Source organism: Anser cygnoides, chromosome 2 (genome assembly GCF_040182565.1).
Source record: "Anser cygnoides isolate HZ-2024a breed goose chromosome 2, Taihu_goose_T2T_genome, whole genome shotgun sequence".
Taxonomy (NCBI): domain Eukaryota; kingdom Metazoa; phylum Chordata; class Aves; order Anseriformes; family Anatidae; genus Anser; species Anser cygnoides.
The window spans coordinates 126,968,354-126,989,212 of record NC_089874.1 but is presented as its reverse complement, the minus strand read 5'-3'; the positions used below and the strand labels follow the sequence as shown (position 1 = coordinate 126,989,212).

Genomic DNA, 20,859 nt, shown 5'->3' with positions numbered 1-20,859 from the left:
TCTGCTTTCCAGGGTGCTCCTGTTCCCTGGATTTCCTCCTACATACTTCCTAAGAGGGGTGCACTGCATCACGCTTGAAGAAAAACAAGAAAAGGTGGCACAAGTGTACATAAGCATACATTAAAATGTACTGAATAACAGAACGCTTAGCTGGGGCCAGTGATTCAATGCATGAAGTGTGTAACTACATACCAGAAGCCTGTAGGTTTGACTGTGGCTGAGCCTGATAAATCTTCTTGCCCACTGATGGACAATTTTCTTACCTTTCTTATTCACACAGATAGTAGGCCTTACTTGCAGTTATATCTGAAAAGCACACCCTCACACAGAGAACACTAATTCTAGGTTCTTTTGAAGGAGAAAACCTCCTTTCTTCCCCTACAATGCAGACAGACTTTGCTGCCTTGAGACATGTTTACTTTTTTCCAAGCCAGGAGCCATTGCCAAGTGTGTTTTTTTCCGCACACCATGTAGCACCTGTAATGAAAAAGATGACATGAAGGAAAAAGAAGATAGCACTACAATAGAACATAAGACAGGGGACAAAAAGCAGAGTATGAGTGCTGGCTTTATTAGTTACCACATGCCAAGCAAGCCTGTGACCATGTGCATTAAATCCCTTCTGTATAAAGGACACCTGTGCCCTCTCCCACTGCTCCACCTTGCTGCAGCTCATCCCGTGCCTCCCTTTGCAAGGTGACCAGAGGCCAGGGAAGAGTCTCAGGCCCACTACCACCAGACAAATGACCATGGGACACTTTTATCCACTGCCACCGGCCAGGGTGCCCGGAGCAGAGCTCTGGTTGCTGAGGATTACCTGGCACCTTTGGGGGGAGCTGAACCGCAGCCTGAAGGCCCCTGTGGGAAGGAGACCCACGGCCCTGCCGTGCCACCGGCTGATCTTATAAAACCGGCCAAGAGTGATTTAAACACGCCTATTTTGGGGTTTCACATAGAATAATGTCAAATGTATGCACGTTTACTACTGGAAACAAACGCATACTCCACCAGTGCAGCTGCAGCACAGAGGTCAATGCGTACCGCACAGCTGGCACCTGGACGCGGCAGTTTTGTTGTTTTTCCCCGGCCGCACCTTTGACAGAGACGAGATGGGATCTGCTCCCACACGGCAGGGCAGCGTGTCCCTCCAACCACGAGCTGTGGCAGCTCACTGAAGCCAGTTTGCAGGAGAGAATTAAAAAAAAAAATAAAAAATCATGCCGTCTCCTTCGAGCCGGAATCGAACCAGCGACCTAAGGATTCCCGCGGGCGGCGCCTCTACAGTCCTCCGCTCTACCAGCTGAGCTATCGAAGGGACCTGCCCGCCGCCGCGCCGCGGCCGGCCAAGCTCCCGCCCCACCCCGCGCGTCGCTCTGCGCATGCGCCCTCCACGGGCAGCCGGTTGGAGCGGGGGCGGCGCATGCGCACGGCGGGCTTGCCGCCGCCCTCGCGTCCCCCCCCCAGCTCCCAGCAGTCCGCCGTACGGCCCCGCCCCCCCCGAAAGGGGCTCGCTGAGGGGGCGTCGGCCGGGGCGCTGCTCGTGTGCGGGGCCAGTGGCGCAATGGATAACGCGTCTGACTACGGATCAGAAGATTGTAGGTTCGACTCCTGCCTGGCTCGCATGGCATTTTTGGCTGCGCCGGGTGGCGGCCGGCCTAACCTACCGAAGACTTACTTGCACGGAACTTTTGGAGCACAGAGCCGTTATACGCTCTTTGTGTAAAAAAAATACCGTTTTTTTTCCCCTGTTAAACACAGATGTCCCACATTACGTCCTGGCCAGCCATGTTTGGCAGTGACAAAGGAGCACGCACAACATGGCGGTGTGCCGCCTCCGCCTGTGGCGCCAGGCCTCGTGTCGTGTCCTGCTGCGGGTGCCCTTCGCAGCTGGAGCTGAGAGGACGGGAGGCCAGCAGGAGCCCTGCTAACCTGCTGCATCGCCCCGTGACTCGCAACGGTGGTTCTTGCTCCACGTGAACCCGTTTCGTCCTTACCTTGCGTTGAATCTGCGATCATGTCGGTGTGGGCTGTTCCCAGGTCTGATTACCGGGCATTACTGGCTTGCCTCTATTGATTGTGCACACTCGCTGTGGTAATACTGCCCATCGCAGCAGTGTTGCTGGTTCCTCTGCTCCTTGGCACAGTCCTATGTGCCCTGCTCACTGTGCTGTACTGGGCAAGCACTGTCCCTCGGCGGTAGCCTAAGGAGGGGCAGGCGCTGAGCTCTGCTCTCTGGGGACAGCGACAGGACCCGAGGGAACGGCATGGGGCTGGGACAGGGGAGGGTCAGGCTGGGGGTTAGGGAAAGGTTCTGCACCCAGAGGGGGGTCGGGCACTGGGACAGGCTCCCCAGGGGAAGTGGTCACAGCACCGAGCCTACTAGAGTTTAAGAAGTGCTTGGATTGTGCACTTAGTCACATGGTCTGAATTTTTGGGTAGACCTGTGTGGTGCCAGGAGTTGGACTCGATGATCCTTGTGGGTCCCTCCCAACTCGGGATATTATATGCTTCTATGATTTGGCCTGTGCAACTCCTTTGGCCTGTTAACTGTGTTATTTGTTGCCACAGGGAATGTGTTTGACTGGGTGGATATTTAAGTGGTTTGAAAAGTTTAAGCGTAGATGCTGGTTTTTATATTTTATGTGTTAAGATGTTTTTTCTTCTCGTTTTGGGAGACGTGATAATCCAATGATGTGCCAGGCATGTAAGTGGCGTGGAATTACGAGTGCAGGTTTAAGAAGAAAGAGCTAAGTAAAAGACAAACAGCGCTCTGTAGGTGTGTATTTGCGTGTCACCACGTGCAGGAGATGGAGCGCAGCGGGAAAAACAGAGCGAGCCAGGCAGGAGTCGAACCTACAATCTTCTGATCCGTAGTCAGACGCGTTATCCATTGCGCCACTGGCCCCGCACAGCAACAAGGTTTCCTCGCCCTCCCTTAGAGGCTGCCGCCGCGCCCCGCAGCGCCCCCCCCACCCCGTGCCCCCCCTCCCCCCGCAGCCCCCACCCCGCAGCGAGCCCCGGGCCCGGCCGCTTCCCGCCTCGGAGCCGTGCGCGGTGCGCGCATGCGCCGGGCGGCGCGCGGTGCGCTCTTGGGCCGTGGCGGCAGGCCGTGAGGCAGGTCCCTTCGATAGCTCAGCTGGTAGAGCGGAGGACTGTAGGGGCGTTCCTCGCGGGAATCCTTAGGTCGCTGGTTCGATTCCGGCTCGAAGGAGACGACATACGTTTTTGTTGGCAGTGGGTGCTCGCAGCTGCTATCGCCTCACAAATCACAGAACCAGCTCCCACACCGCTGCTACAGTTCCACACCTCGCCAAAATGTCCTCCCACATCATTTCTCCTTACGCATCTGCAGCCACTTTTTTTTTTCCCTTTTCTCTCTGAGGCACCCCCGCGCCGCAGCCCCAGCCTCTGAAACACCCGAAGGCTTCGCTGCGACTCGCCGACAGGCAGCAGGAGCCGTGCTGCCGTCACGGGGGACACGGGGCCTGCTGCACGAGTGCCAAGACCCGGTTATGTTGTGAGGGAAAACAAGAGGCATGTTGCTCCCGCTCCGGGCCACCTCAAGCCCTCACGAAGCAAGTCACTGCAGGAGAATGCCTGCTGGGATCGTCCCGGCTGATTAGGGTGTTGAAACGCCAAGGGCTTTTTCCAGAACCACCTCTCCTCTCCCCAAACGTCTAGACACAATTTTCCGGGCTCCCTGCTAACCACCAGCATCCTTCTGGCCCTGGCATGAAGGTCCAGGCCCTCTCCTACCACACTCCTGTGCTCACCGCTTCTCCCACCCTGCCCTGTGAGGATCCTCCAGAAACACGAACGCGTGGCGTTGGTGCAAGCAGTTTTGTCTGCTGGGTGGTCACGAAACGGGGCCAGACTGCCCCGTGACGCTGGGCTGGCACCGTGCTGCGTAAGCCCGCTGAGCTGTTATCCCAGCTGTTCATCCCCTCTCAGCCTGAAAGGACACGTGGGGTGCGATGATTCAATGGACGGGCCTCTCCTAGTTCATGGAGGGAAGGAAGGGGCTGCTTTGCAAGTCTTTCTCCCTGCTTTCTAGCAATCCAACAAACATTTTCTTTTCCACAGGAAATAGTATAGAAAACAAAAATCAATTTTCTGAACTGTGCTTAGTTTTGTGTGCTTCGTTATTTTTTTCTTTAACAATTTTGTTCTAAAAAACCAGCAAAAATGTAATTCTTTTCTGACTGAACTCATACCCGTACTCTGGGTATTAATTCTTAGGGAAGTTAAACAATGAAATCAAACAGCATACTACTCTGTTTGATGTGTCTTGGATTAAGCAAAGTGGTTTATTGTATAATCTTATTGTGGGGAGAAAAGTGCACCGGCCACCTAAGTAGGAAGTAGCTGCCATGTTGATGGTAGTCCTAAATCTTCTAAGATGTTTCTTCCATTCTGTATTTTGAGTGAATCTGGATATATGTTAATACTCAAGCACTCAAAAGGACAGATCTTAGAGATTACAGCCAGCCAAAACTGTTGCCCCTTATCCATTTTTCGAATGCTTGGGCTTCTGCGGTCATAGAGGCTGGATACCATCATAGTGAGAAATACTCCTCTCTTGTAGCAGCCCAGATTATCTGGCACTCTGTGCTGGCTCTCGGACAGATGCAAAATCCCTGAGTGAGATCCTGGCCCAAGGGAAGCTCATGTGAGGTCTGCTGGTTGTCCTCAGTAGTGGCATGAGTACTCTGCACAGGCCCTGTGCTAGGGGAATCGTTCCATACAGGTATTTAGGCCAGTAAAACTACCATGTTACATCACTTCAACCCACTGCTGAATTTTCCTACGTAGACAAGCATCCTGCTTTATGTAAAGGACGCATTTGCAATGTGTGGCTGTACCCCTGGCTGCTCTGCATAGATAGGTTCATCTGCCGCAATCCAAGAGTGAGTTCGTCTTTGGGGAAATCCTGAGCTGCTGCTTGCTGCTCGTCAGGGTGCAAAGCCATCATCCTGGACAGCTGTTGAGACAGCTTCTGTAGCTGTTACTGCAATGAAGTTGTTGATGGTATGGCAAAAATGAAGGGAGTGCTACAATTCGTACATGCAGGCTTTATTAGTCAGAGTGCTTGATGGTAAATGTAGCTTGGAATGTACGGTAATTTACATCTTAAACAAATGCAGCAAAATAGAACAACAGTTTGAGCAACTGTACATTATGAGAAGATTAATGGGTGTGTGACTGAACCTTACATAGAAACAGGTCATATAAACACTGCTGTGTTCACTTTAGCAACTTTTTCGAAAAGCAAAACAAACAATAAAATCACACGGAAGAGCTAAGTCCTGAAGTCCTTATTCATTCCTTCTCAAAGCAGCCAATCCTGATGATGGTGAGAGAGGCAAATGTTCTGGTACCCTGAAAACCGAGTTGCCTCTTTGGAATCAAACTGTGGGTTCAGACACACAGATTTTTAAGCTGCAAATCCTGGAGAACCCACTCAAAGGCTTGGTCATTGTTTTTTTTGGGGGTTTTTGGCTGACTGAGATAATACATGGTGGTTTCTCTGTAGAGAGCCACATGTCAGTAAAAGGGCTTTACATGCATGTGGCAGCTTGTCCTTATTTGCATCACCCCGCAAGATCGAGTCATGAATCTTTCCCAAGGAAAATCTCTCATTTAGAAAGAGTGAATAAGAACCACATGACTTACGGTACATCTCCAGCCCATGGAAATCACTTCCTTGATTTCAGTAAACCTTGGATCTGGCTCATACACTGGGGTCCTGAGGGACACTGAAGGTGTTGCGTGTGAATAAAATTGCCAAAATGCTTTTACTGATCTAGGATTTAACTCTCCCTTCCTAGTTTCAGGGAAATCAAGGGAACTTCCCTGGGAGCAGGATGAGGGACGTCACATGTAGAAGGATTTCTTATATAACATGTAGCTTTAAGGTAGACTTAAGTCTGGATGAAATTCCCTTCTCTCTGCTGGAAATAGTCACTACACAGCATTCGCACGCTTTCAAAGAAAATTTCTTTATCTGAGAGTAAAACTTAGGAAATCACTTAACTTTCGTGCTTACGATGTACTCACTATGTGCTCCCTCTCTTCCTGTGGTGATGGCTTACAGCAGAGCACGTGCTGTGCACAAGGGAACAGCGAAGAAGGACAAAGTGTGTGTGTGTGTACGAGTACATTAGGGTGCCGATGTCTCGCTGCCTGTTCCCCATGGGCCCACAAAACTGCCGCCAGTGCACGGCACTGGTGCCCCGACACACACGTGGTCAGGTCTGGCTGCCCAGCGGGAAGGTTTGTGGCACCTGTCTGCCGTCTGGGGTCACATCTCCTCCGCCACGGGATGTTGTCACCAGCCCGGCCCTGGGACCACAGGGATGGGCTCACCCCCCCAGTGCCAGCCGGGCGGGCAGGGCAGCGGTCTGGATTTGTGCACATGTGAGCGACCCCTCCATGGGGACCTTGTCTGCAGCCCATGGGTAGGAGGGGATAACTGCCCTCTGCCCACACACAGCCCTAGTCGTGCTGGGACTTCCCCTCCTCTCTGCAGCAAAAAAAAAAAAAACAGGACTGTTTCTGAGGACAATGTGAGCGTCAGCTGTCCCCAGTGCCTGCGCTTGGAGAACAGGTAGATAATCTGAACTAGAATAAATGGCTTTTAAAATATCCATGTGTTGTGGGAACTTTAAAGAAATGTTCAAAGTAGTATTTCTTGACTTTGGAGCGATAGCTGGTGCTATGAAACACACTGTATTCCCGTATATTTAGCTGCCACTAAATGACATTTGAAGTGAAAGGTGAGAATGGAAGGAAGACAATAATGTTTCACAACCACAGAATCCAATTTTAAAGAAGAGAATAAGACTTTTGACTAGCTACACATTCACCGGTCTCTGTAATTCAGTGGTACATTACTTCCCCCTTTGGACCGCAGCACTGTGATTAGAGGAACAAAAATAGCAAATGTACAGAACTGACAGTGATTGATGTAACATGATCAATAGAGTGAAATTCATCTGTCTAAGGCTTAAACTGCTCTGTCAAATGAGACAAGTGCTAAGTTTAAGATCCCAGAGTTACTTCTTTATCTCTTACAAATTCGGGGCCTAATTTCTTTATGCTTGCTTTAGCTGTACCCACACATAACTCCACTGATCTGTGCAGCGGTACCCCTGGTTCATTTTTCAGAAATACACAAGCACTGTGGTTTTGCTCAAAACTGAGCATTTTGTGAGTTTGGGGATATAATTGTCAGCATGCTTCTCATCCCTACCTCTTTATTTAAAGCCACGCAACATGCTCCTAAAGCCTGGGGCCGAGGGGAGGACCCAGGCTCACCTGAGGACGAGGGCTGTGGGCAGGATGCTCACTCCTCTGCTGCCTCCCTGCCCTGCCAAGTCCTTGCTGCCCCGCGAGGCGGTGTGGAAGCGATGGATGCCGTCCCGGTGCCAGCGGGGTGGTGGGGACGGCGGCCAGGGGCACCGTGGAGTAAGAGATCTGGCAGAAAGCAGTTGGCTGGGGATCAACTCCCAGCACACTGCAGCTGCAGATGGAAAAGTTGGGGCTGCCCGGCGTGGACGGCAGACCCATCCACGGAGGAACGGGGGAGCTTTGTGGTGGTGGCAGGGAGAGGAGAGCAGCTCTGGGACAGCCCAGGGCCAGCATCCCCCTCCATGGGGTGTTTGCAGCTGGTGCAGGCGCTGTCCTGTGTGTGTGCAGGAGTACGCAGAGCCTGTGTGTGTATCTGGTGCTGGACGAAGCTCCTAGATTTGGAGTCATCTGCCTTGTCAACACCACCACAATGACCCTAGAGCACCTCACCCTGGCTCAGATTTACAGTTTCTGGGGCTGGGCACCAGAAAGGTGATAGCTGCTTTCCTCCTTGGGAAGGACAGCCCCAGCTGCCTTGCCACCGACCTTCTCTTTGAGGGAAATCTTCCCTGGGACATGGAGAAAAGGAGCTGGTGTGTCCAGAGAGGGGCTCAGGACCATGTCTGGGAGGTGTAACCCCAGCTGAGGACAGGGGAGAAGAGCAATCACACCAAAGGGAGTATTGCAGAGGAAAGACCACGCCGAGCAGGGCAGCTTGAAGCAGCGAGAGCTCTGTACCGGCTGTAGGCAGCTCCTTGTAGAGTGCAGATGGGAACCTACATGAGGTGGCCTAAAGAGAGATTCTGCCTCAACAGGAAATTACTCTCAGGTTAGTCTTGATTAGCTTAGAGACAACTACAAATACAGACTGCAGAGCTTTCCGCGTGTTCTTCCTTGCCGTGACGCTCACTGGGAGGCACCCTCAGGCCGCGTTTGCCCGCTCTAGGAGTCCGTGCGGTAGCTCCGGTGGCTGTCCCCTATGAGCTGCGTCTTCTCGGTTGCGTTTGTCGGCTGAAGCACAATAGGAGTTTCTCCATCTAAATCGGGGAGGGAGACAAAAATACTTTAAGCATCCTTCACTTGCTGCCAAAGCCAGGCTCCTTGTTGGCACCACAGCGTGTCATCTGCTGCCCTGGCTTACGCCTTAATCTCGGTTTCGGAGACAGCTGTGTGCCTGCTGAAGAGGCAGCAACGTTCACGCCGAGTCTACAAATGCTCTGACACCTCGTCCACGCGTAACGACAGATTTCAGGGTGACTATTGCTATTGTTGCTGAACCGGACAATAGCTTTACCTGGTGCCCTGTGGGGATTGCAGGGTAGCGGTCCCTGCCTGCTCCAGGCACAAGTGCTTGCTCCTGCAGACGTCGGCACACTACGAGCGCCGCTGTGACTCAGCAAGCACTGACCTTGGCAGTGTCTGAGTGGGCCAGAAATGAGTCTTGGAGAAGGCAAAGTTAGCAGGAAAGAAAGAAGAGAGTTAAAAGGAAAGCAACGTGTGAGCGGTAAAACCTTTGAGAGTGAAGAAAGCACAGGCATCCTGAAAGCCAGCAAGCTACATAAAAATGTCAAATTGCGTTCTGAAGTCCTACATAATTTATTTTCAATAGAGTTTTGAGGACTATTATTTTGATGAGTTTGGAACTGCCCAAACCCCATAGTGTCACTATATAGCTGCTCACTACTTCGTACTTTCTCATTCCATTCGGTTGTACGCTTGGTTTCCCAGTATATCTGTAAAAAAATATATTTGTTGTAGAGCGGAGAAAAGTTGAGTCCTTACGGAGCTCCCCGCTGGCTGTTGTGTTCACTCTGATAATGAACAGGGTTTGGCTGCCCTTCTCCCGGGCCTCCTTCCAAGCCACCATTTTTGGGGGGGGAGGAGGGCACTCGAGTCCAAGAGAATGAATTTTAAAGGTTCAGCAATCTCCGTGAAGGTGCTTTCATACGAAAATCTTTCGACTATCCACCTTGAAAATAACAGTTTTCAGAGTAATTGAATACAAATTGCATTTTTTTTCCAAATGACAGAATGTTTAGAAAAAAAAAATCATCTGACATTTCCTCCTGTTTACATGCCAGTCGATGGGATGAATCATGGGCAAAAGATGTAACGTATAGGAGTAACTTAACCCAGAGCAGGAATCTAACTGCGTGCCATACGGCTTCCCCTCGCTGGGGGCAGAACCGCTTCGACTCTGTCAAGGTGAAAGGCAAGGATGATAAATGCTGAGCAGCTTCTCTGTATGGGCAATTCCTAATTTAGACGCAAGGTCAAAGACAGACATGTTTCATAACTTCTAAAAGTATATGAGTAATTAATGCCTTGAGCTTGGTGTGGTTTCGCATTAGCTTGGCAGTTTCAATCCATTTTTAAGTTGCTATGTATTTTCCAGATCTCTGAGCAGCATTCCCTCCCACCCTCTGCTGCCTCCAAGTTGTTCATTTTTTGGAAGCTCGTTTATGGAGGGCAGAGCCTAGCAGTTAATTTTGCTGTGCTACCCAGATGTGCAACAAGAGACCCACTGAAAATCTGTCACGTTGCTCCCGGCTGATCTACGCACAGTTCTGAGCTGACACCTTCCCCAGGTCCTGTGCTGCCTGCACCCTTCTGAGATGTATGATGCTTTTTATCAAAGCAGGGACCTCTGGTATAATAAACTGTACAAATATAGACTGTTAATGGAGAGCTGCAGAATGGAGGTGCGGCAGGATTCACAGCTTAAACTGCTTTCTATAGATAGCTCCTGCTCACTGTTCGCCTACATTGATATCATATGGAGTGTGGAGGAGACAATGAAGTGCTAAAAACTTACTGCTTCTGAGTTAGGAAAGTATTTTGTTATTCTGGTTCTTTTTTCTTTTACTTTTTTTGTTTTCTTTCTTTTTTCTTTTCACTTTTTTCTCTTTCTTCTTTCTTTTTTTCTTCTTTCTTTTTCTCCTGTATTTCATTTTCTGTAAAATGAAAGTTAGTCTAGAAATGTCTTGCTTTGTTCTTGTGAGAATAACCAAACAGGAGAGGAGAGCAAACCAGACAAACTGTTTGAGTGCATCGTTGAGGGCAATCCAAACTCAATCATCTCACCTGGGACCACAGAAGTCAACAGAAGGTTTGCCATGGACCTCAGTGAAAGCAAAATCTGTCAGCCTGCACTGTGTGCAAGCGAAAACAATGAACTACTGCACATCTGTGCTGCAGAGAGGTGTGTGATGCTCCCCTCTGTTAGTGTATTTTCTCAGGTCATCTGTGGCATTATGGCATGATATTACAGGTTACCGGCCTTTATGCATTTTTAATGTCACTTTTTTTTTTTTCTTTCCTGAAATGCTAAAAAATGTCACATTTAAAAAGTAATAATCCAAATACAAGATTTATTTTGGAAATTGATCTTCTATTGTGCATTGTGTGACAGAAAGAGTCCTCTTGTGATTCAAATCAATAGTCACGGGAAGAAATCACTGTAACCTAAGCACAGACCAGATCTTACGAATCCCTAAATTCTCTTAGTTCTTCTTGGTGATACTACCCATGGAAGTAAAAGCTGTAAAACAAGTCTCCCACAGTAGATACTCAGCTAGCCAAGCACTTGAACTAGTCAAATAAATTTCAATAAAACTTTCTTCTAGAGGAATATGACTTTTTTTTTCAGACTTGAAGGTTTTGAAATGATTGTGACAACTCACATTGCTTTTCCATTTTAGGGAATGGATCACAGAATTTTTGGCCTCATATATCTTTATTTACTAATACATTTGTTTTATGGTATGTTAAATTGGGGAATCAAATAAACTGTGTAGCACCTTGAGTTTTGTTAAGGAGAAATGTGAGGGATTTCAAAAATTACTACTGTTGTGCCCTTTCAAAAAAGGAAAGTCTAAGTCCCTGCTCCCACAACACGCGCACTGCCTTTTCTCACAGTATGACTGGCTCCAAGCAGCTCCCCGTGAGCGCAGCAAGAACTGGTGGAGACTTGCTCTCAGAGATTGTTTAGCATCAGGGATTGTGATGTTTTATCGCTGTTGCATTCCTCAGAAAAGCAAGGGCTGATTATAAAATATTTGGATAAATAAAAGTATGGCCTTAGTTTGGGAATCTACATTTTGACCTCAGTAAAAAAAAGTTCTGGCTAGCAACAATATATAAACTTGGGACAGCAGGAAGCAAAGAAATTAATTACCAGCTAGAATGCTCAGTCTGTGGGCAGAGGGCATGCAAAGAATTTGGAACCTGATATGATTTTCTCTTCCAAAATGTAGTCTGATGCAGGACTGATTACAGTTTGTTTCTGAATTACCTACAAGAGCATTTCTATTATTTACACAAAGGAAGGCATGAGCATTCATTTATCTGGCCCAGCATTTGAAAATGTCTGGTGGAAAAGCCCAATCTTTTCTATTCCAGGTCATCTGATTCTTTTTGACCAGAATCCCTAAAATCTGGTGAGGAGAAGAGGGAAGGTAACTGCAGTTTGAGCTGGTTACCATTCGTTTCTCTAAATGCAGTGCCTATTTTCCTTTCAGTTGCAGAAAAGATGCTCCCACCATCCTCTGTCATGAAGTTTTTCCTTTTATTTTTTTATTTTTCTTTTCATCTGCTTTTAAGATGTAGAGAGTTCTACTCTGCTTAAGCAAGCTGGTTTTGATTGGCAAGAAAATGTAGCAGGATGGAAGAGAAGGCTAGGAAAGGTAGAAATAGCTAGTTTTCCTCAGGCCCTACCTGATTAACATTGTCTTCAGAGTACCTAAAACATACTGGTACTTTGCTGAACATGCAATTTATTTATTTGTTTATTTATTTATAGGCTATCTAGTTGAGACTTGGTGGGAGTAAAGGGATGGGAAGATGGCCTAAAGTTACTGAACTCATGTCAAGAAGCACTTCTAGTGCTGGAAGGAGGGAGCACAGGTTTTTTTCCTGCCTCTGCAGAAATTTGTCCTGGATTTTGAGAGACAGCAAAATGCCTGCCAATTTACAAAAAGAGACAGGGAAATGCTAAATTAAACATTTTTTATCCTTCCAAGTTACACCTTTGTATTTCAGACTTCGGTGTCATAGACCCATAAGCATCAAAACCCGTTTTTTATTTGCACTTTTCAGGTGCTTAATGTCTTACGGTATATTACATTTATTTCAAATAATGCACTGTGGTTATAAAGCTTTCACTAACATTTTTTTTTGTTACCTTTGCACTGACTGACCAAATATGATCAATTTCTAAGCCGACTGTATTTACCTTGAAATGCTTCTAGGCAAAAACAATTTAAAAACAACACTCATTTGCATATCAGTTATATGAATAGCATTTGTTTCAGCTACTACAGGTGTTTTGTTGCATATTTATGAAAGGGTATATTTGTGTGTAAAGAGGAGAAAAAACTCTTCCTGCTACGGGAATGTGACATTTGCAATTTGGCACTGCTGGTTTAAGTATAACAAGCCAAGCCAAGAGGGTGACCTGCTGTGAAGGGGTCCTGCTGTCCCCAGCCTGTGATCCCTTCCTTGAGCTGGATTAGCACTTGTCCTGTCCCGCTGTCAGGCACACCAGGGAGTTAAACTGGCAGGGAGCTGCTCGCTCTTTTGGGGAGATAACTTTTCATCTGAGTCCTGTCCAAGGTTTGGCTCCTGGTGAGGCAGCACAATTGCTATGTCCAAAGCAGTAGAGAAGGAGCGAGCAGCTTGAGGGTGGATGGGAAAGGGGCAGGACCATGGCAGCTCCCATTCTGAATGCCTTAGGTTACTGCACAACCTTACAGCTGGAAGCTCTGCATCTTTTCTTAAAGCCTTTTCTTGCATGGGCACGGTTGGCCCATCACAACTGATGGATTTTACCTGAGTAAGAACTGAATGTACTTTTTCAGGCAGGTGAGATGTGGCAAGCACCAGTCCAGCTGGAGCCTGCTATGTATGTACAGGACCTAGGATATGAAGCAACAGGGGTATGGGGGCTAAAAGGCGAGCATCTTCTCTTCAGATGAGCCCTAAGACTTCTAATGTTTGCGTCTAATAAGAGATAGAGGAGATATTTAGTTATTAGTCCCATAAGTTTAGTTTTTCATTATCATGCTACATGGGAAGTTCATTAGGTCACGGTGTTAGCTGGAGAGAATTGGCACATCTCCACGGATGTCTGGAATCAGCCTCAGCATTGCGAGCACAACATCTGGCCTACAGGCTCTACGGGCCGCTTTGAACAGCTTTGCTACCCAGTGAGCCCCTATAATACACACCTCTTTCCATGTCATTCTTAATTTGCTCTTCCAAATCTTCCGGAGACACACAGAACTCATACTCCTCCCCTTCAGGTGCTTTGGGTTTGCACTTTCCGCAGCAGCAGTTGAAACAGCAGCAGAGGCAGCAGCAGAGGTAGCAGCCCGTCAGGAGGCCGCAGACTGCAAACAAGCCCTGGGTTAAAGACAGCGAGAGGAAAACCCCATGAGCAGTGACCTTCCTGAAACTCACGGCAGCCTCTTCAAAGAGGCTCTTCAAAGGGACTCGGGCTCCCACATGCTTGGTTCTCAGAGGAGTCCAACCACCAGACGAGTGCCTAAATAAGGACCAGACCTTCCAGGGTCCTCCTCACCCACCAGCTCCTGCTTGACGCTCGGGACCACAGCCACAAAGAAGCCACCAAACAACAGGCCCCCGCATGCCCAACTCCCGAAAGCCTGTCTTCAGCTGACGGCCCTCAGAAAAAACCTCCAGGCAGTATGCAGAACCCCACCCACCTTAAAATGACTCATTTCCATCTTAAAAATGACTCATTTGCCCAAGAACTTTTTTTTTGCAAACACTTATTTACTGGCAGGTTCTTGTCAATAACAAAGCCAAGACAAAAAGAAGCGAAGACTCAGATGCATCCACACAACTACAGTCACTGAACTAAGGCAGGTAAATTAGGCCCGCAGTCTCTGTGGGCTCCCCACGTAGGTGATAGGAAGCTAAAAGACCTTCCAGAGGGTGAATCAGTCCCAGGAGAATTTGCATTGCCCTTTGGAGGCGTCTCTTTCTCTTCTTTAGCCTGTGCAGGAGCACAGAGGTGACAACTCCTGGGTTAGACACCTTGGGCTGTGGTTTCTACGTCTGGGGACTTAGGCATCAAGAAGCTCCCACCAGCATTGCCCCTGCTCACTCCTGCCCCTGTCACGCCAAGTGCAGATGCTTCAGCAGAGCCAGGCTCTAGTATTATAGGTATCCAGGCTGCCCTTTACTAAATGCAGTTTCACTTATGTGCTCTTGCAGTTACTTCTTAAGTTCATAAGTAAACATGCTGGTGAAGAAGAAAGGAAGCATAAATGCCAGGATATTGTCAAATTTGACAATGAAGCTATGTAAATAACACTCAGTTATGTATGCATGTCTCAGGCAATGTTAGCACGGGCTTTGAAGGTAATATGATATTTACATGTGTAATATTTACCGTTTATGTGTTTGCAGGCTCGAGGCCAATGATAATCTATTCTACCCACAGATATATCAAGAGTGAACAAGATGCTTCTTAAAAGACAAGGAGGACTCAGACATTTCTTTTAAAAATGTTTTCCTTCCAACTAACATCTGAAACTGTTAGAAATCTCAGAACCTCTAAAATAAGTTATCCGTCTGTTTATCGTTTATGCCATAATGGAGAAAAAAATCAGCACAATGGATAGAATGAAAAGAAGTACAAAAGTTTATCAAGTGAAATATATACATGTATCTATTCATGATAAATTAATGATTCATGATTCTTATATTTCAAATATCGTAGATGGTAAATCAGGAATCAGAAGAACACTGATGTGATCATTAAACTGTCTTCATGGGAGAGGGAGAATTGCTTTTTGCAATAATAGTTGCATGAACAACTCCAATGTCTGCCAGTGGATAAGCAGTTCAAGTACCCACTACCCATGTTAATATGTTCCACGTTTAATATGCCTGCTAAGAAGTCTGGCAGTTCCAAAAAAGTAATTTTCACTTTGCATTTCTTCTTTCATTTGACTTTCTTTACTTCTAATGATACACCTCCTCTTGATGGTCAGATTTTCTCAGTATGAGTGTGTTAGGGAAGAGGATTTACCAGGAATTTTGGTAGCTGAAGAAGAAGATAATAAGCAAAAGCTGTGGTCCCTACCTTCTTCAGACCAAAATGGAGAAAATTAGGGGTCCTAAGATCATCCACAGTCAGACTTAAATAGTATTATGATAGATAATATAAAAATCTGAAGCTGGCCTGGCATTTGTGCATGAGAAAAAAAGAGATGAGGATTAGTGACCTCAGCTTGAAAAAAAACATTTGGTCACCTGTTTGTGCTTCGGAGGTGGCAAGGTTTGGAACTGGGGGAGAGAGAGAGAGAGAGACCACCTGTAACAATCCTCAGGTGCTGACCATTTGCATATTTTGGATTTTTCCTGGCTATTCTGCACAGAATTCTTAAAACTCAGGAAGCAGTGATTAATTTTGCTTGGACTTTCAGCATCTCTCTTCTCACCTCCAGGATACATCTCTTCTGAAACAATCCACACGTTCCTCCTGTATGTGTTAGGGACTTACTAGCTTCTCTCTGTACTCTCCGCTGCTCTCCTTATGAGTCAAAGCCACAGCAGCTATTTCCGTTCCTGATTTTCTGACCACAGAGTATTTTATACTTCATAAAGCCTCCATTAACAATCAGCAAGCAGAAGAGGAAATAAAAGTTAAATGTGAAGAAAACTTTAATTATCAAGACTGTTAGAGGAGCCAATACAGTTGCCCTCTCAGCTCTAAGGGAATGCTTCCAGGCACCTGAGCCGTGACAAAGAGGCCAAAGAGGAGGGTAAAAAGACAGCAAAGAGAACAGGGACGGACCCAGCAGGAACAGAAAGCAGCTGTGGCCAGGAGCCCAGCCGCCGGCAGGCAGCCTCCAGGCTGTTTCTGAGGATGCCATCCCAACCGTGCAGGTGTCATTTCAACACCGGTGTTTTTTGTTCATTAGTTTCATTTGCAGTTTGGCATTTGAGCAGCTTCCATCTCATACTGATTCAGCCTACAGATTGTGGCTTCCTAAACCCACAAATCTGCAGTGAGGGGGCTGTGAGGGCAGTGAAATACTGCCCTGATCCGTCACAAATGCAAGAATGCACGTTCCATCGTTCTGAGATCAAAGCTGTCACAGCACGTTTGCTTCATGCAGTACAGACCATTTCCCATTTGTTCCAGCAGAGACCTTTCTTTCCTGTTATTTTATTGTTGGAAACAGGTGGGGAGAGCATTGGTTTTGCATATTTGCAGTTCTGTTGGTTTGTTACATTTCTGTAACATTTCAATATCCGCTGAAACACCAGAATTTGACATATAGAAACATCAGAGGATAACAGTGACATAAGCAAGCACATGAACACAACTCTTTTATCACAAGAGCACTCCATGATGTGTTTTTCCTTGAGCAATATGCCAGTTTTTGATGCATCATTCTCTTCTTTTCCTGATCTCTTCCTCCACTCCCCAGTTCTCACCTTTTCTTCCACTTCCCTTCTCTCACCCCCTCACCAAGAGCTGACAGGGCACATATATGACACCATAATCCCACAGTGTTATGTATTATTATTGCTTACTTATGCTGTGTGCTATATATAGCAAAGAACACAGCTAAATTTGTACTGTAATAACTTATTAACTGGTTGTCACATAAGTGGGACTTCTCATTTTTGAACAATGAGTCACTTTTATTTAGTCACTACTGAAAAGAAAGTCAAAATTAACCTGGAGCACCAGATTCAAATCTAATTAATGTCTGGAAGTGTTACAAAACATGCACTTTATTTACCAAGTTAGAAAGAAAAAGAAAACATTCTATATTAGCCCTCTTCTGAGCTGATGCTACATCTGCCACTGTCGATTTTCCCCGATACATTATTGTTTAATTAAGATTTTAGTAGTGTTTTACATCCTGATCTTTGTTAAGCCTGTATGAACACTGTGTTTTTCAGGGGTTTCCTTGTGTATATAAGTATCTTTGTGCATTATAATGCCTGCTTTTCAACAGAAAATAACAGCTTACCTTTGCCCACCAGCTTGAGAGCATGAAGTATGTGTTAACATTTTCCTCACCAAACTGTTCTGCCACATAGAGCCCTAAGGATCCATACTTGTCATATATGTTTCGCTTGGACAGATCAGTCAGCGTTGCATGAGCATTGTTTATCTCTTTAAATTTTTCTGCAGCCTCTGGATTGTCAGGGTTCTTGTCAGGATGATATTTCAGAGCCAATTTTCTTCAACATAAAAAGAAAAAAAACCAGGGAAAATAAACATCGGTAGAGTGTGCATATAGTGTATGTATACGGACACGAATAAAACATTACAAAATACTCTAGCAGAGACATAATTATTCTGAACAGTACGTTCAGCCTGGACCTTCTTATTTCCAGTTCTAATACACACAGAACGTTCAGTGGAAGGAAAGTGACACAAAGTAAGTGAAAATGAAAGTTTTTGTGAAAGAGATGTGCTGGTTACACTAGGCATGAACATTTTGCCTTGATACCTCATCAGCTATCAAATTAAGGGAGAAAGCGATACATGCTGAAAGCACAGATTTTAGCCTGGTAATAAATCACAAACATTTGTTGCATTATGTTTGCCAGCTGATTTGCATCATTTAGCAGGTTTCAACAAAGATAAAGATTTTGTAAAGGATGTTTAAAAACATGTTTATCCCATCAAAATGATCTTTATAGCAAAGGAAATTCAGTACTTGATTGTCTATCAATAGTAGCTATATTAAAATATAGTAAACAGTGTCTATGTTTGCAGAAGCCCAGACAGTGATGATGAAAAACAAATTTAGGAGTTGCAAGAGAAAGGAAGCATATTTCTGAAGCACAAGATGGAAAAGCATAGCGAGTTAGCCCCAGTTTCTAATGCCTGTCTGAGCCTAGTTCACCACTGCCACACTCAATGCCGTTCCTAAGGTAGTGGAAGCGGACTGTTGACTGTTTGGGGCTGTTTGCGCTGGTGGAAAGCCTTTGCCGGGACAGGGCTCAGTACCGTCTGTTTTCTCTGACTGTACTCACTGCTACAGCCTCTGAGTACAGTTACAACTTGAAAACAACCATGTGGGACTGTTGGCTCACAGACAGCACTGGGGAATCAGATTTGGGGAATAAAGGGTTTGCTTCCAGCCATGTTGGAGCAGTGTGAGCTCACACGTACCTGCAAAGCAAGCATAGACATAAGTGTAGCTTTTTGAAAATCTCCACTCCCTTTGAAGAAGTGGCAATAAAATTTTCCGAGGACATTTATTTAATGACTAGTGCTGACCTCTAGTGGCATTAAAAGTGATTTAATAGTGTATTCAATTCTGTCATCCTCACATAAGTCAAGCTATGTTGTATTTTTAAATGTTCTCTCTGAGTGTTTCAGAAGCTAGTCATGACCATTATGCCAAAATAAGTAAGTAAGTAAACAAATAAACTAATTGTGGTGTGAAGGCAGTGTGCCCACACTTGCTTTAACAAATTTATCCTCTGAGTGGGATACTGCTTGACTTTCTACTGAAGTCCCAGTACTGGTTATTCTCCCAGCAAAATGTAAGTGCTTTTCCCTTTATGACAGTTCCTGTCTTGGAGACATTCTGCCAGTATCAAGACTGATATGAGCCTGAGAATAGCCTCTGACAACAATATCTTCAGTTCTATACACCGAACTCAAATCACCTTCTCATAGATCATAGCTAACTCCTTAAACATGTCTCTAATAGCATCAGTAGCTTCATGTTCAGTCATAGTTAATATATTTTGCATATGGTACCTTAAATATAATAAAAGATGAAATAGAACTGGAAAAACAAGCTAATTCTTGCATGATTAATGACATAATGTGCCGTTCAAGTATTTAAGTAGCTTATGCAATCTATTCCTTTTCTTAGCTGAAAACAAAACCTAGCAATTAGAATGAAAAATTGGAAAGGCATTACTTTCAAAACTTATGCTTGGCTGGAGGCATCAGACACTCGATCTCTGACCTTTCTTCCTTTTCCCACAACTAACAGCCCCAAAGACTTCTTCTGCCTTCTTCACTTTCCCAAAAATCTCAAAAGAACTTGAACACAATGTCATTTCAAAGAGGTGAAAAAATATTAGTTACATACTTACTTTAGCTTAGTATTGTTTTGCAATGCTAACAGCCTTACTTACAACATAGTACTGTTAATAAAATATGAGATATATTCTTTAGTTTTGGGAAAACTCAATAAAAATATTATGCTAACAACTCCCTGCACAACAAGATGTTGTATACTAATTGTTGATGATTTAGTAGTGGGTCAGAGATCTATATACTGCCAGCGTGATTCATATGAGTGAGAGAAAGGACTCCATTAGGTTCAGCCCAAGAAACAGTAAAAATAAGGACAAGAACAAAAATAAGGACAAGAACAAAAATAAGGACAAGAACATGACATGGTAGCCTTCTGTGATAGGGTTACAGCATTGGTGGATAAGAGAAGAGAAAGTAACATCATATACCTGGACTTGTGCAAAGAATTTGTCACTGTCCTGCATGACATCCTTGTCTCCAAGTTGGAAAGACAGGGCTTGATGGACAGACCACTCAGTGGGTAAGGAATTGGCTGGATGGTTGCACTCAAAGACTTGCGGTCAATGGCTTAATATCCACAGAATCACAGAATCATCTAGGTTGGAAGAGACCTCCAAGATCACCTAGCCCAACCTCTGACCTAACACTAACAAGTCCTCCACTAAACCATATCACTAAGCTCTAAATCTAAACGTCTTTTAAAGACCTCCAGGGTGGAGATCAGTGATGAGTGGTGTTTGTCAAGGGTCCTATTTAATTGTTTAACATCCTTGTTGGTGGCAGGGACAGTGGGATTGAATGCACCCTCAGCAAATTTGCAGATGACACCAAGATGAATGGTGTGGCAGACATGCTGGATGGAAGGGTTGCCATCCAAAGCAACTTTGACAGGCTTGAGAGGGGGTCCTGTGTGAACAACAGGCGGTTCAACAAGGCTGAGTGCAAGGTCCTACAACTGGGTTGGGGCAATCCCAAAGAAGAACACAGGCTGGGCAATGAGCGGATAAAGAGCAGCCATGAGGAGAAGGACATTGAATGTACCAGTGGATTAAAAGCTTGACGTGAGCCAATTTGCAACCCAGAAAGACAATTGTATCCTGGGCTGCATCAAAAGAAGTGTATCTAGCAGGTCAAGGGATGTGACTCTCCCCCCTTTGCTCCCCCAAAACATTCTATGATTCTGTGAAATAAGAGAAGGTGTCAGCTATACAGAAGTTTCCCTGTGAGTCTCTTGGAAGTGAAATGTCTACCTAGGTAGTAATAGTTGTTCATTACGAATACAAAAAGGGAAGAAAGCCAAAAAAAAAAAAAAAAGAGAGAGAGAGTAAAATGAATTCTGGCCTCCTTCCTATACCAAACACACAACTTTAAGTCAATTCAGATTTTTCTCATGATGAATGGCCCTCTTCTTCCCCACTGACCACTGCAGCCCTTGACAGCAGAAAGAAATG

At 45.8% G+C, this 20,859-nt stretch overlaps 1 protein-coding gene and 4 non-coding genes across 5 annotated transcripts; 2 read left to right on the top strand and 3 right to left on the bottom strand.

Moving 5' to 3' along the window:
- Positions 1-1,225: 1,225 nt before the first annotated feature.
- Positions 1,226-1,315, bottom strand: TRNAY-GUA (transfer RNA tyrosine (anticodon GUA)). Its single transcript is given in 2 exon segments — positions 1,226-1,261; positions 1,279-1,315. It is a non-coding gene; the product is annotated as a tRNA-Tyr (tRNA).
- Positions 1,316-1,547: 232 nt separating this feature from the next.
- On the top strand, positions 1,548-1,620 carry TRNAR-ACG (transfer RNA arginine (anticodon ACG)). The gene has a single exon. It is a non-coding gene; the product is annotated as a tRNA-Arg (tRNA).
- A 1,212-nt stretch (positions 1,621-2,832) lies between these two features.
- Positions 2,833-2,905, bottom strand: TRNAR-ACG (transfer RNA arginine (anticodon ACG)). The gene has a single exon. It is a non-coding gene; the product is annotated as a tRNA-Arg (tRNA).
- A 216-nt stretch (positions 2,906-3,121) lies between these two features.
- Positions 3,122-3,211, top strand: TRNAY-GUA (transfer RNA tyrosine (anticodon GUA)). The gene is given in 2 exon segments: positions 3,122-3,158; positions 3,176-3,211. It is a non-coding gene; the product is annotated as a tRNA-Tyr (tRNA).
- Positions 3,212-8,261: 5,050 nt separating this feature from the next.
- Positions 8,262-19,967, bottom strand: DNAJC5B (DnaJ heat shock protein family (Hsp40) member C5 beta). Its single transcript, XM_048061797.2, has 4 exons — positions 19,837-19,967; positions 17,370-17,583; positions 13,578-13,752; positions 8,262-8,387 (listed from the first exon to the last, which is right to left on the bottom strand). Exons 1-4 carry the CDS (start codon positions 19,875-19,877, stop codon positions 8,293-8,295), a joined length of 525 nt encoding a protein of 174 aa, XP_047917754.2. The 5' UTR covers positions 19,878-19,967; the 3' UTR covers positions 8,262-8,292.
- Positions 19,968-20,859: the final 892 nt, after the last annotated feature.

Coding starts and splice junctions, on each gene's coding strand:
- DNAJC5B (XM_048061797.2), bottom strand. CDS start 19,877: ATGTCATGCAGGACAGTGACAAATTCTTTGCACAAGTCCAG. Junction 17,584..19,836: donor AATTCTTTGCACAAGTCCAG/GTATATGATGTT, acceptor TTTATGTTGAAG/AAAATTGGCTCTGAAATATC. Junction 8,388..13,577: donor TAAGAATGACATGGAAAGAG/GTGTGTATTATA, acceptor TCCCCGATTTAG/ATGGAGAAACTCCTATTGTG.